Here is a 14,128-nt window from a genome sequence, read left to right on the forward strand (position 1 = left end):
AGAAGGGAAGAGAGGGAGAACACGGAGTCAGCTAACAAACTGGAGAAGTCAATATTAATACCATCTGATTGGAAAGTGCCCAGACAGATAATTAAGTGTTGATCCTCCAATTTACAAATGGAAAGAACAATGGTTAATTTCAGATTGGAACCCTCTTCTATTTCTCTTCTGCGATGCTGCCTGTTTTGAACCATTTCCAACAATTTTTTTAAAATCAGATTTCCAACTGCAGATTTTTGATTCTCAGGTTTCCTGTTTCACCTTTAAATTTTTAAATGCCTATTTTTATGGACATAAGAAACAAGAATAGAAACTTGTATATTTTTAATGCAACAAAATATTCCAGGCTCTAGAGTGACACAGTTGATGTGTGGTTAGCGCCAGCGTTCGGGACTGGGTCATGGTTAGAATCCCGCACTGTCTGTATGGAAATTGTACGTTCACCCGTATTTACATGGATTTTCTCCAGGGTTTCTGGTTTCCTCCCACTATTCAAAATATATCAGGGATGCAGGTGAATGGGATTTCAATTGGATGGCACAAACTCGTGGGCTGAAATGGCCTATTACTGTGCTGTATGACTAAATTTTTTTTAAAAATTTTAATGCTTTATCAATTAAAAAAACGCTGGGCCACATTGGAGTTATTACAGCATGTGACTTGGTCAGGGAGATTAGTTTTGAGGAGTGCCATAAAGAAGGTGAGGGAGGATGGGTGGAGGAGAAATATAGATGGGGAATTGCAGAGTTTAAGGGTTTGCAGCTGAAGACCACCATCAGTGATGGAAAAATGTAATTTAATAATTCTGAAGATGACCAGATTGGAGAAGCACAGCAATATTTTCAGTGCAAGATTCTAAACAGTTCTCGTTTAATCTTCTTCACCATTCTGTGTTGCATTAGTTATGGACCACAGCTACTTGTAGATATCCACAATTTTTTTTGTTCCATTATGCTATAAGATCAGCTAATCTTATGAAAACTAATGTGCTAATACAAAGCTCTCCAAGCTATTTCTCCAAATTTTGGCTGCTGATAAAAAGCAGCCCTAAATGCTTCTGATATGAACAATAATGTAGGGCCGGTTTAATAAGACCATTTTGCAACAGATTGACTTGGCATTCTACCATGGCTTGACAATTTAGTCTAACGGATTGCTCAAATTTGTGAAGCAAAGTACAGAGGCATTTAAAGTTGCATTTTGCTCTAAACCTTTTTTTTAAGTTGGGAAAAACGAGTAGATCAACGCGGCAGATTTTACTATGTGGACCACAACACGAGGACAACAACATGGCAGCGGCCAACAGCTGAATCTGTTCGAAACTTTGAGCAATGGCAGTCCCAAAGAAACCAATTGCAAGGTGCTATGCAACACTTCAACCAAAGGTTTTTATACCAAGTAAGTTGACATGTTTTTGTTTTGAAACCTTTTCTCAATGTCTTTTAAAGAAATAAATTCTTTTTGCTTTTGAATTCTTATGCAAGTGAATGTTGAACTTTCTAATAGGCAAGAGAAAATGTATGCAACTGTTGGAATAGTTCTTGATTCTTCATCTGAAAAAACAGGATACTCGGTTAATTCAATAATTTATTTTGATGAAATACAATCATTGAATATATAACTGTATATGATGTTATATAAAATTGTTATAATTTTTTAAACCATCTGGGCCTCTGTAGTAAACCATTTAGTACATGGTGACATTGAAAGGTGTTTGAGAAGAGTCTGAGGGATATTATTCCATAATATTCCCCCTAGAAGTACAATATTATAGATGTTAGCCTATTGTAAAATAATAATTGTTGAAGAAAGCAATTCAACCAATCTAAATTCAACTCAACACAAGAGAAATTTTAATATTCTATTCACAGTGAGACAACTCTTTTCAAAAGAGTCCTGGTCATTATTTTCCTTGAACAAGTTTCCAAACAATTCTCAGTATATATCCCCAGTTTTGAACGGTGGGAGGAAACTGGAGACCCCAGGGAAAACCCATGCAGTCATGAGGAGAATGTACAAGCTCCTTAAAGACAGTGTGGGATTCTAACTCCAGTCCCAATTGATGGCTCTGTAAAGGCGTTGTGCTAACTGCCAGTCCCAGAATGGTTCCGGCAGTGTGGGGGATTATGGGTAAGGAAGTTGGCCATTGTTATCGCATTCCCGCATTGAGCTGTCGCCATGAACCAGAGCGGCAGCAACCTCCAATCTCCCCCCATTTGTGAAAGCAGCACATCTCGGTAGCACCTCTTCCTGTTCGCGGCAGTGGCACGTCAAGGCAGCATTGAGCTAGCCAGGCAGTGACATCACCAGAGTAACCAGGGCTGCTATTTCCCCTTTCAGATTGCTGGAGAAGGATGCCCAGGTAAATTTTACTGGGTCTCCTGACCTCTGAGGTAGGTCTGGGACCCATTTGGGTTTTGACTGGGTTGACCCAGTTGGACCCTTTCAAATTGCCATATACCTGGGTCGTCAACTGAGCAAATTGCCTGGTTAACCCCATTTTTCATGGCAATTTGAAAGGGCCTACTGACTCTTCACCTCTCATACCCTTTGATTTATATTCATATCACCTCTGGGCTCCTCCCCCAGATTCTTTACCCTTTTATATGTGTAATTTCACCTATTTGAGTGGTTCTCAACCTTTTTTTTAAACCACTCACATACTACGTTAAGAAATCCCTATGCCATAAGTGTACTGTAATTAGTAAGGGATTGCTTAAGGTGGGATGTGAGTGGGAAGAGAAGGTTGAGAATCACTGCTCTAGACCCAATTGTTACTGAAATATCTTGCTAAAGAAAAATTGTAATTGGCCCATTTCCTTTGGACATAACGAGTCAATTAGGTAGGATTAAAACAGTGGTTTCTTTTCACCCACATCCCACCTTAAGCAATCCCTTACTAATCACAGAGCACCTAAGGCATAGGGAATACTTAAAGTGGTATGTGAGTGGAAAGAAAAATGTTGAGAACCACTGACCTATTCTATCATGATAAAAGGCTTTAAATTAAATGTTGACTATTTGTGCCATTGAAAGCTGTGTGACCTGCTGAGTTCTTCCACCAACCAATTCATTCTCTGCTCAGTATTCCAGTATTTTTAGTTTTTGTTTTCGCCTGCCTTGGATATTTCCACCATGTTGGCCAACTTGTGAAAATATTTTCTTCACTGTCATTCCTCTCCATGCCATCCTTTTTATATCAGGGAACTACTTGCATTTTATCAGATTTTGTAGGAAAACACATGACAACATGAGGAACCCACATAGGCTGAGGGCTGCTGGCGACTAGCTCACGAGGACTAGGTATTGGAACCAGGATTTAAGAGAATGCTAAGGGCAAGAAAGGTTCCCGAATGGGCCTGGGAGGGGCTGAAGGATTCCTCATTTTTCGGTTTGAACTGACTGGAGCCTTGTGTGGCTGCAGAGGCTGTGGGAGCGCTGGAGGGAAATCTACGCACATTTGGTGACCCTGGGAAGGGGGACTCTCTTGCTTCTCTTTCTCTGAATGTAAGGGGGGGCTGAGCAATGCTAATGGAGAATCTTTGTCTTCCTAAAGGCTATTCATTGTAATGCTACTTTAGTGTTTTATTAAGTGATTATAAATAATATATAATGTTTGATCTGAATATTTAGCTTAATTAATAACACCTAAGTTAGTTTACTTCAAATTTCAGATTTATTGCCAGAGTACATACATGACATCACATTACAACCCTGAGATTACTTTTTTCCTGCAGGCATGGCAGAATTACCACTAATTGGTAGTGCAAAAAATAAACTGTTCACAGCATAAAACATGTAAACAATTAAAACTGTAAACAGGTAACAAATGTAAACTGTACAATAGAGAGAACAAAAGAAAATCAATAAACTGCACAAGTAAGAGTCCTTAAATGAGTCTCTGATTGAGATTGTTGTTGAGGAGTCTGATGGTGGAGGGGTAGCAGCTGTCCCTGAACCTGGTGGTGCGAGTCTTGTGGCACCGATACCTCTTTCCTGATGGCAGCAGTGAGAACCGAGCATGTGCTGGGTGGTATGGGTTTTTGATGATTGCTGCTGCTCTCCGACTGCAGTGTTCCCACTAGATATACTCAATAATGGGGAGGGTTTTGCCTGTAATGTCCTGGGCTATGTCTACTACCTTCTGCAGGGCTTTATGCTCAGGGGTATTGGTGTTCCCATTCTTTCCACTACACATCTGTAGAAATTATCCAGGGTTTCTGGTGTCACACTAAACCTCTGCAAACTCCTGAGGAAAGCTGATGTGCTTTCTTCACAATGTCATTAGTGTGTGGGGTCCAGGAAAGATCCTCTGAGATAGTCACTCCCAAGAAGTTAAATTTTCTCACCCTCTCCACCTCTGATCCCTGCATGATCACTGGATTGTGTACCTCTGGCTTTCCTTTCCTGAATTCAACAGTCAGCTCCTTAGTTTTGGTGACACTGAGTGCAAGGTTGTTGTTGGTGCACCATTCAGCCAAGTTTTCAATCTCCCTCCTTTATGCTGACTCGTCCCCTTCCTTTATACAACCCACAACTGTGGTATCATTGACATTTTTGTAGATGGTGTTATTGTCATACCGAGCTACACAGTCTTAGGTGTAAAGTGAGTAGAGCCGGGGGCTAAGAACACAGTCCTGTGATGCTCCGGTACTGATGGAGATTGTGGAGGAGAAGTTCTTGTCAATCTTCACTGATTGTGATCTGGACATGAGGAAATCCATGATCAAATTATACAGTGGGATGTTAACCCCCCCCCCCCAAGACTTGGGTTTCCTGATCAGTTTTGAGGCGATGATGGTGTTAAATGCCAAACTGTAGTTGATAAAGAGCATCCTGATGTATACATCTTTGCTGTCCAGGTGTTCCAGGGCTTTAGGTAGAGGCAGTGAGATGGCATCTGCCATAGACCTGTTTCTACAGTAGGTGAAATGGAATGGATCCATGTCACTGCTCAAACAGGAGCTGATATGCTTCAAAACCAGCCTTTCAAAACACTTCATCACAGTTGATGTAAGTGCTACTAGTTGATAGTCATTAAGGAAGGTTACTACACACTACACTCTTCTTGGGCACCAGTATGATTGATGTCTGTTTGAAACAGGTGAGTATCGCACCCTGCTGGAGTGAGATAGTTGGTCAGCCCAGATCTTTAATACTTGGCCAGATACTCCATTCAGGTTGGATACTTTCCTCACATTCAATCTCCAGAAGGCAGCACACACATCATCCTCAGATACAGACTGGATGGGATCATTGGGGGACATGGGGATATGGAGGGATGGTTCTTCACTGCTACTGTTGTCGAATCGGGCGTAGAAGACATCGGGTTCCTCTGGGAGAGAAGCTTTGCTATCTACTACCTTAATGGAACGGCAGTGTACATACATGACATCATCTTTTGAATCATATTTTTGGAAAGAATACATAGGATTAGGATTTGTGTACATTTGGAAAGCCATGGTAAATTAGAGAGTCAACATGGCTTTGTGAGAGACAATTGATTACATTTTTTTGAGGAGGTGACAAAGGTGGTTGGTGTGGATAGGGCAGTGGATGTTGAAAACATGGAATTTAGAAACGTGTTTGACAAGGTTCCCTATGGTAGGCTGATTCAGAAGTTGCAGAAGTATGATGTCTATGGTGAGTTGATTGTTGGATATGAACTTAAGGCCTTTGATTCGTGGTAATACTGGACCAGTTTTCAGGTGATGCAAAGATTGGTGGAGTTGTGGACAATGTGGAGGATTATCAAAGAATACAATAAGATATATGTTGGCTACAGATCTAGGCAGAGAAATGGCAAATGGAGAGATCAACAGGACAAGTTTAGTGAGAGGTGTACTTTGGGAGGTCAAATACACTATAAGGGGAATGTATACAATTAATTTACTGGTCCAGTTCCATAGTTCATTGAAAGTGGCTACATCACCAAGGCATTTATTGTTGATTTTAGGAAGGGGAAACTGAGGATCATCAGCTGTCCACATCGATGAGTCCCAGCTACACGCAGGTACATTCAAGTTCCTGAAGACCCTCTTTTGGAGCCAGCACATTGAGGGAACCATGAAGAAGGCACAACATTGTCTCTATTTTCTAAGGAGTCTGAAAAGATTTGGCATGTTGTTGAATATTCCATCAAACTTCTACACTTGAACTTAGGAAAATGTATTGTTTAGTTACATTACATCCTAGTTTCATAATTTGAGTGCCCAGGAATGCTGAAAGTTAGCAAACATAATCCGATCCATCACAAGCTCTAACCTCCCATCCACTGAAAACATCTGTGAGGAACTACCTCAAGAAGATGACCAACATCATAAAGGACTCCCCATTACCCTGGACACAACTTACTTTCTTCCTTTGGGGAGAAGGTACAGAAGCCTGAAGACCTGCACTTCTAGGTTCAAGAATAATTTCTTTCAAACACCTATCAGGCTTTTGGACCTCCCCTTGTTACACTAATCAGAGACTGCTCCGACACCACAAAAGAATTGTCTGCATTATTATACCAACTTTTTTCACTTTATGGAAACTGAATATTTAATACCTTTTTTTGTTTGTATTCTCTCTCCTTAATTGAATATGTACAATTGTAATGTTTTTTTTTTAAAAGAGGTACCTTTGTGGCTGCAACAAGTAATAATATCAGTGCATGTGCACATTTTACAATGTTCCTGACAATCAACAGCATCATCGTCAAGAAGGTAGAATGGTAAAGAAAGTCTATGGCTTTATTGGGCAGAGCAATGAGAATAAAAGTAAGGAGTCATACCACAGCAATATTAAACAAAACACAGTGTACAGAGGAAGCAAGGATGTATCACCAATGTTTTGGGCCTGAGCCCTTTGTCAAGGTATGAGCAAAGAGCAGGCAGACAGCTGAATAGAAATATGGGGTAGGAGGGAAGAAGGGGCAGGGAAGGAACACACACCAATAGGAGGGAGCCCATAGGTGGATTTGGATGGGAAGGAGGAAAGGAAAAAAAGCTGGGAGGTGATAGCTCTCTGAATGGAGAGGGAAAGGGGAGCAGAACTGGAGAAAAGGAAACCAAGAGCTGAGGAAGAGCTGAAGAGACAGGGGAGACGGGAGAATCCAAAGTGAAACTGGAGATGTTGATATGCAGTTTTGTGCATTAAACTACAATGAGAGAGTCTCCAGACTTTCTTGTTTAACTGCTAACAGCAGCTGTATTAAGCTTTGATCAGCTACGGTTGGAATACTGTGTGCAATTCTGGTCATTTTAATATAGGAAGAATGTGGAAGCTTTGTTAAGGATATAGAAAATGTTTAACAAAAAATTGCCTGGTTTCAACAATATGAGTTCTGGGAAGAGATTGAACAAGCTTTCGTTGTTTTCTCTGGATCATAGGAAGTGGAGGGAAGACCTGATAGAGGTTTACAAAATTATGAGAGACGTTGATAAAGTGGGCAGTCACAATCTTTACCCCAGGCTGCAAGTGACACACACAAGGGGACCCATGTTTAAGGTGAGAAAGAGGACATTTAAAGGAGATGGGCAAATATTTTATGCAATGTAGAACGTACCTGGAATGGAAGCAGATACAATGGTAGCATTTAATCGACTTCTAGGTAGACACATGAATAGGATTTATTTCTATCTAACAAATGCAAGCAGCAGAGCTTTAGTTTGGACATTGTGTTCAGCACAGTCTAGTAGACCGAAGGGCCTGATCCTGGTTCTGTGTTCTACATTTGCCTCCATTTGGTTCATATCCTTCCAAAACCTTCTTGTCCATATGACTGTCCAAATGTCTCTTGAGTGGCATAATTGTAATTTTATCCCTGCTTAACTGTTTAACTGGTATTTAATTTTTCTATAATTTATTTTCAATATTTCTCAATAAATTCATTCATTTTCTGTTTATTAATACTTTTCACTCTACCTTTACTATTTACTTTGTTTTAAAACATTAATTTCTTAGTTTTATGGACACACTTGTGCATTCTCTTTGAGCAACATATGGTATCATATAGCAAGTCAGTAGGATAAGGTTTTCAATGCATTTTTTAATGTTAAAAATCATTTTGGAATCAAATTCCAACCAATGAGTACCTAAAATGTTTACATTCTTCAGTTTGTTCCTACAAATTAGAGTATTTGTGTGAACAGAAAAAGAAAGAGGGGAAAAAAAGTAGAATTTTAGATCAGCACTGCAATGAATGAATTGCTATGCTGAAGTAATTTGAGGCAAGAAACACCCTCAGAAGGGATTGTATGTGAATGAAGGAGGTAGTGTGAGAAGAATTGGTTGGCTGATAGTTCAGCCTGTTAAATGGAAGGTTTATATTCGAAACTTGCATTTCACTTGGTTTTTGTTTTATAAATTAAGTTTTAAAACGGGGCTACTGTTCATCTTAAGGAGATGTATTGAACAAACACTATTTGAAACTTCCTAGGAACTATATAATTCCATCATTTTGGAAATAATCTACTAGTTTTATCAGCTGTGTGTGGGAGAAGTACTGTACTGTATTCCTTCCATTTTGAATTCTGACCAGTTCATGGCATTTTGTGATCTTGCTGAAGGCTCAGAGGAACATGTACAGTGTTCAATTTCCAATTGAAAAGAAATTAACACACTTATTATAAATTTGAGTTTAAAAAAAATAATGATTAGTTTCAACTTTATTCCCATAGAATAATTTGCTTTGTTACTGTATTTCAACTTTTTAATGAAGTTTTTAAGATTGTATGTGAAAGTTTAGCGATGATTGTATGCTGATTCCTGTTTTCAAAGCATGTGTTAAATTGCAGACTTGGCTTTTCAATTTCATGCCAACAAGAAGAATTTTTGAGCTGTTACACGAACGAGCCCCATATCATTTGGAATTTAATATTTAAATCATTGATTGCATAACTATTTTTTTCCAAATTTAAGCTAGACATAATATCCCTTAAACCATTGTGCATGTATAGGTAAGGTATTATCTTCCATTTAATCAAATTTGTATGCCTGGCAATATATTTTTTTAAATATATTTTAAAGTGTTTGAAAGAGAAAACAACCACAACATTTGTGATTAAACAAATTTTGTGGGTGATATAGTAGACTATGGAATGTATGGTTGTGCAGTCTGTGAACAAAAGGGATATTGAAATTTGTTGAGGAAAGGTGGTTTGAGGGAATGGATGATTTTAGTGCTTCATTTTTTATATATTGATGAAAAAGGCAGCAAAATGAATTTGAAATCTGAAGTTCATTTGTTTTTTTTAGCTTGCAATTTGCTCACTAATGGTTTTCGAGGGTGGAAATTAACTGGCCAGTTGGCACAGATATAGAAAGACTTTGTGTTGCAAAGATGAGATTTAAAATTCTGAATTTTATATTGTCAAATGATCTTAATTTTGACTTTTCTATTCAGGGGGATTTTATAGATAAATTACTTTTGCACATGTTGGGTCCTGTTCTTTAGTTCAAATAATTTTGTTCTTTAGCTTCAAATGAAGCTCTTTTACTTCATGATCTGCAAACAGAAATGTTGAAGTGTCCTGTTTCAACACTTGTACTGTGCTTTGCCATTTACTAGTTGTGTTGGGAAGGGTTGTGGCTGTCAAGTGACAGCACTGCCCCCTAGCTAATCAGAGGGCACATTAGTTGCCAATCAAGGTTTGGTTTTGCCCCAACCATTAGTGCACATCTTGCTGCTTTTCCATGTAAATTACCTGGATTGGACTCTCCAACCTGCCTTTACTTGGCCTAGAGCCATTGGATTAACCCTCCTGGCACCGAACCATTGTACTCTGCTAACGACCTGGGCTGGATCTTCCAGCACTATAAAGGAGCCATGTGTTCTTTGTTCTTTCACTTTGCCAGTTTGGGATCACTCTGCTTCACTCCAGGCCTAGAAATGTGGAAGGATGTTGGATAAACTGTTGGTAAGATGTCCTCTGTTAAAAGGGTTGGGAGCATTTAATTAGTGTCCCTAATAGCATAGGGCTGTGCCTGCACAGAGTCAAGGAGTGGTAGGCATTGTATTGACTTTTTCCTTGGTTGTTTGTGTGCGTACGCAGTTTGTTCCCACATTCATTATTAGTTGCCTGCGTGTGTTTAATTGTTTACCAACCTTTTTCCCCATGATTGCTAATAAAGTGTACGGATTGTTTCACTGCTGCTACCTTTTTCCCATGGCTGCTGTAACTTGCATGCTGTGTGTGTGTTGTATCTGTTACCATTTCCCATACTTGCCTTCTGTAAATAAAATCTTTCCCCATCAAAACTGTGCCCAGAGTCCTTGCCTTTGACACCTACCAAACCTGTTTCCTCACTCGCAACACTAATCCAGCATAACACTTTCCATAAAGAAAGAGGTGACTAAACTCAGTCTATTCTCAGTTTCTTAATGGAAGATTCAAGCCAAGGTTTAATTTTCTTTGTCTGTCTCCTCATCAGCCATTTCTGTAAGTGATAAATCTCAATGGTTTATTCATGGAGTGGGGGCGGGGGGGGGGGGGGGGTGGTGGAATCTCAGTAATACAGCTTTTTGGTCCAAGTAATATCTAAAAAAATCTCAGAATTGTATGAGGAATATTGGAAAATATTATTTTAAATGATAAGTTTATCATACACAGAAGTACAATGTATATATGCGCTGAATTTTTTACTTGCTGCAGTCAAACAAATACCTTTTTTTAATATCTCCAATGCTTTACATAAAATTACTGTACAGAAATAAATAATTAATATAAAAAAGGGATAATAAATATACACAGTTACAGCTGTGCAAGAAAACAGGTGTTTCAATGATGCAGGCAGGCTTTTTTGTTGGAGTAATTCTTTTGTGAGCAGTCTAATGGGTTATTTCTGACATACAGCTGTGTGAAGAGAATAATTTACAAACTGCTGTTTCAATGAAAAGAAGGATGAATTACTTCCAAGCAAAGGCAGCATGACATCTCTGATATGAGGTTCATTCAGGAGCCCGATGGCTTTGAGGAATAAATTGTCTGTGAGTGCTTTCTGGATGCATCACAGTATGGAATGGGAGTTGCTCTTCTTAAGATAGAAGAGGCGACAAAAGGTAGGGAATGCAGCTCAGAACATAATGCGAACTTCCCTCCTCACTACATCTACTGCTGCCCAGAAAAAGTAGCACATATACTGAAGAACCAATCACTCAGGGCATGTTCTCTTTTTCCTTCCTCCTATCGGGGAGAAGGCTTAGAAGAGTGAAATAAGAGCTAACATCTGTGGTTATCAACTTGAAATGAATCTTTGTTTCTAAACAACTAATTTCCTCAGTTGTATTTTCTTTGTGAGAATAGTGTTTTGTTGAAAATTAAAGCTAATTATTAGAAAACACAAATAAGATCACAACTCATGGGACATATTCCATTTATGGTACAGGGCATGTAAAAGGAAATGAAAAATTCTGCTCTTGTACATTTGTACCCTGATTCAAAATGATCTTTTGTTGGTCATAAAATTATGACTGAGTTTATCACAGAGTTTTCAGGAATGTAAATAAGGTGACGGTGAAATATTCAGAAATTTTAATTTAAAATGTCACTGTTCTTATCAGCAATTAAAAGTTCTCTGTTCACAAAATACAAAAGATTCTGGTGAAATGCAAAATTAACCATTTTGACTTTATTTCTACCATTTAGAATGCCTTAATTCTTCAATGGAAATTGTGGAATTTTGGAAAATATTGCCAGTGAACCATGAATGTTTAGAAATTGTGGCTAACAGCAATGATCATTAAATGCGGTCATTAGTTCCCTGATTTCCATGCCCATACATCCAATGTAGAAGTCAGGAACATCTGTGAAATCAGATAACAGCATGCAGGGTTGACAACCTCAAGTGGGAAGATGTATTTCTAGTTTTCTATATTTTTACTTATTTTTTGGTACTTAAATGTATTTTAAGAACCTTTATCATTTAAATATTTATATTTCTCAAATGTTTCTGATTGAGACATTCGAAAGTAGTTCAAAGCCCTTTATAGAAGCAGCCAGTTGTCAACAAACCTCCAGGAGGGCAGGAGTTCAGGATGCAGCCCATTTGTTCAGCTTTATATCTTGGTTTATATTTCTGGAAAGGAAGTGCTAATGTTGAAAACTCTTTGGTGATGTTCCTATTAAACCTTTTAAAAATTTTAAAAATCTAGAAAGCTGTAACTGACACATTATAATAAGAATGAAATCGAAAAATTTGACTTTCTGCTTTTCACAATTCTAGTTCCATTTTAACTCTGAGTGTGAGTTTTGCAGTTAGAAGAAAGGATTGTGGACAGTCAACACATGAGACTCTCTTCACTTTTAGACTAGGCACCAGCACCTACCTCTCCAACTAATTTCCACTTGGCTGACATTGCTGCCCCACTTGTGTTGGGAATTGAATAGATATCAATATTTTGCACAGAATGAAAGATCTATTCTTTTTTTTTAAATTTTTTATTTTTCACACCATAAATCACATTAGCCATGATATACACTATTTCTTTTTCACACATATACAGTGACTTTTTCTCCCCCCCCCTCCGTCCTCCCAAGCCACCCCCCCACCCCCCCCCCTCATCCATTTTAGGTATACAATCTAGGTTGCATTAAGCCAGTCAGACAATGTTGTCATTCAACAAAAATACACCAGAAATTCTACTGAGTCCATTCTTTTCTAGAATGAAAGATCTATTCAAAGTGAGGTGAACCTCTGAAGGTTAATGCACAAAAGCAGTGGAGAAACTCAGAAGGTCCCAGATCTTCCTTCGGAGGCAGAGATATATAACCAAATTTTTTAGGTCTGAGCCCTTCGTCAGGACCTGCTTAGTTTCTCCAGCACTTTTGGAAAATATTGCCAGTGAACCATGAATGTTTAGAAATTGTGGCTAACATCAATGATCATTAAATGCGGTCATTAGTTCCCTGATTTCCATGCCCATACATCCAATGTAGAAGTCAGGAACATCTGTGAAATCAGATAACAGCATGCAGGGTTGACAACCTCAAGTGGGAAGGTGTATTTCTAGTTTTCTATATTTTTACTTATTTTTTGGTACTTAAATGTATTTTAAGAACCTTTATCATTTAAATATTTATATTTCTCAAATGTTTCTGATTGAGATTAACTACAATCACAGCATCTGCAGACTTTTTCGTTTACCTGAACCTCAAAAGGAGGTTTACACCAGGGTATGTTAAGGGTCAGTCCTGAGGCCAGGGAATAGCATCGTCAATGCAAAATACTGTATATTTTGATATATAAGTCGAGTCGTGAAACCCAAAAAAAATCTCTCAAAAAATATGGGTCGACGTACACTGGATATACTTTTGAGACCATAAATTCAGCTCAAAATCCAATCCGTGCTGATCTGGTGTACAAATCAACCCTTGGAAAAACCGATTTGGCGTATGTTGGTAAAGCTGATTCGGAGTATGTTGACCCTTTAAAAACCCGACTGCGACATATTTTAATTGAGATTTTTATTGAAAGCAACAACACATTTAGCACCCTTCAAAATCGCTATCATTGTCTGAAAACAACATCACATTTAGAACCCTTCAAAATCACTCTTGCTATCATCATCTGAAGCAAAGATGGTGCCAAGCACATCCATACTCTCACTGTTTATACAGTCATCATATAGGTCCCAGTCTGTATCTGATGAGGTGGTTTCAGCTTCATGTTTCTGATATTTGTCAATGCAAACTGGTGTTTCTGCTGGTTCCGTATAATAAACTAGTGAAAACTTAGAACTTTATGATCAAGATCTTTTGGTAGTTTCAGTGCAATTTTTGTTTTTTGGCGCAATACCAGATTTTTCCTGTTCATGAAATGATTGCACTAGTCTTCTGTAGCCTCAAAATCGTCACTGAGGTGTAGGTGTGGCTTGGCCCACTGCAATGCAAATGTTCTTATTTTATTTTGGGTGACTATGTAGTAATCTTGCCTCTGTTCACGTACCCTTTCTGCAGTGTGATTTTCCAGCTCTGGCCAATGAGTGGTTCCTTTTCTCAACGAACATTGCCATTTTCGTATTTTTCTTAAAAGTCTCTTCCTTCTTCCTCCAATCTCTAACCAATTTCTCATGAACATCAAATTTTCTTGCAGTAGCACAGTTGTTGGTTTTCTTGGCCATTTCTATCACTTTCAACTTAAAGCT

At 38.5% G+C, this 14,128-nt stretch overlaps 1 protein-coding gene across 5 annotated transcripts in view; it reads left to right on the forward strand.

Moving 5' to 3' along the window:
• Positions 1-14,128, forward strand: part of wwp2 (WW domain containing E3 ubiquitin protein ligase 2) — a 185,902-nt gene that overhangs the window by 124,227 nt on the left and 47,547 nt on the right. For all 5 annotated transcript variants that reach the window (XM_069901300.1, XM_069901298.1, XM_069901299.1 and 2 more), the window contains one exon: positions 1,224-1,398. In XM_069901300.1, the coding sequence (XP_069757401.1) occupies positions 1,224-1,398 (175 nt within the window). The remainder of the gene's footprint in view (positions 1-1,223; positions 1,399-14,128) is intronic.

This window comes from Narcine bancroftii, chromosome 10 (genome assembly GCF_036971445.1).
Source record: "Narcine bancroftii isolate sNarBan1 chromosome 10, sNarBan1.hap1, whole genome shotgun sequence".
Classification (NCBI taxonomy): Eukaryota; Metazoa; Chordata; class Chondrichthyes; order Torpediniformes; family Narcinidae; genus Narcine; species Narcine bancroftii.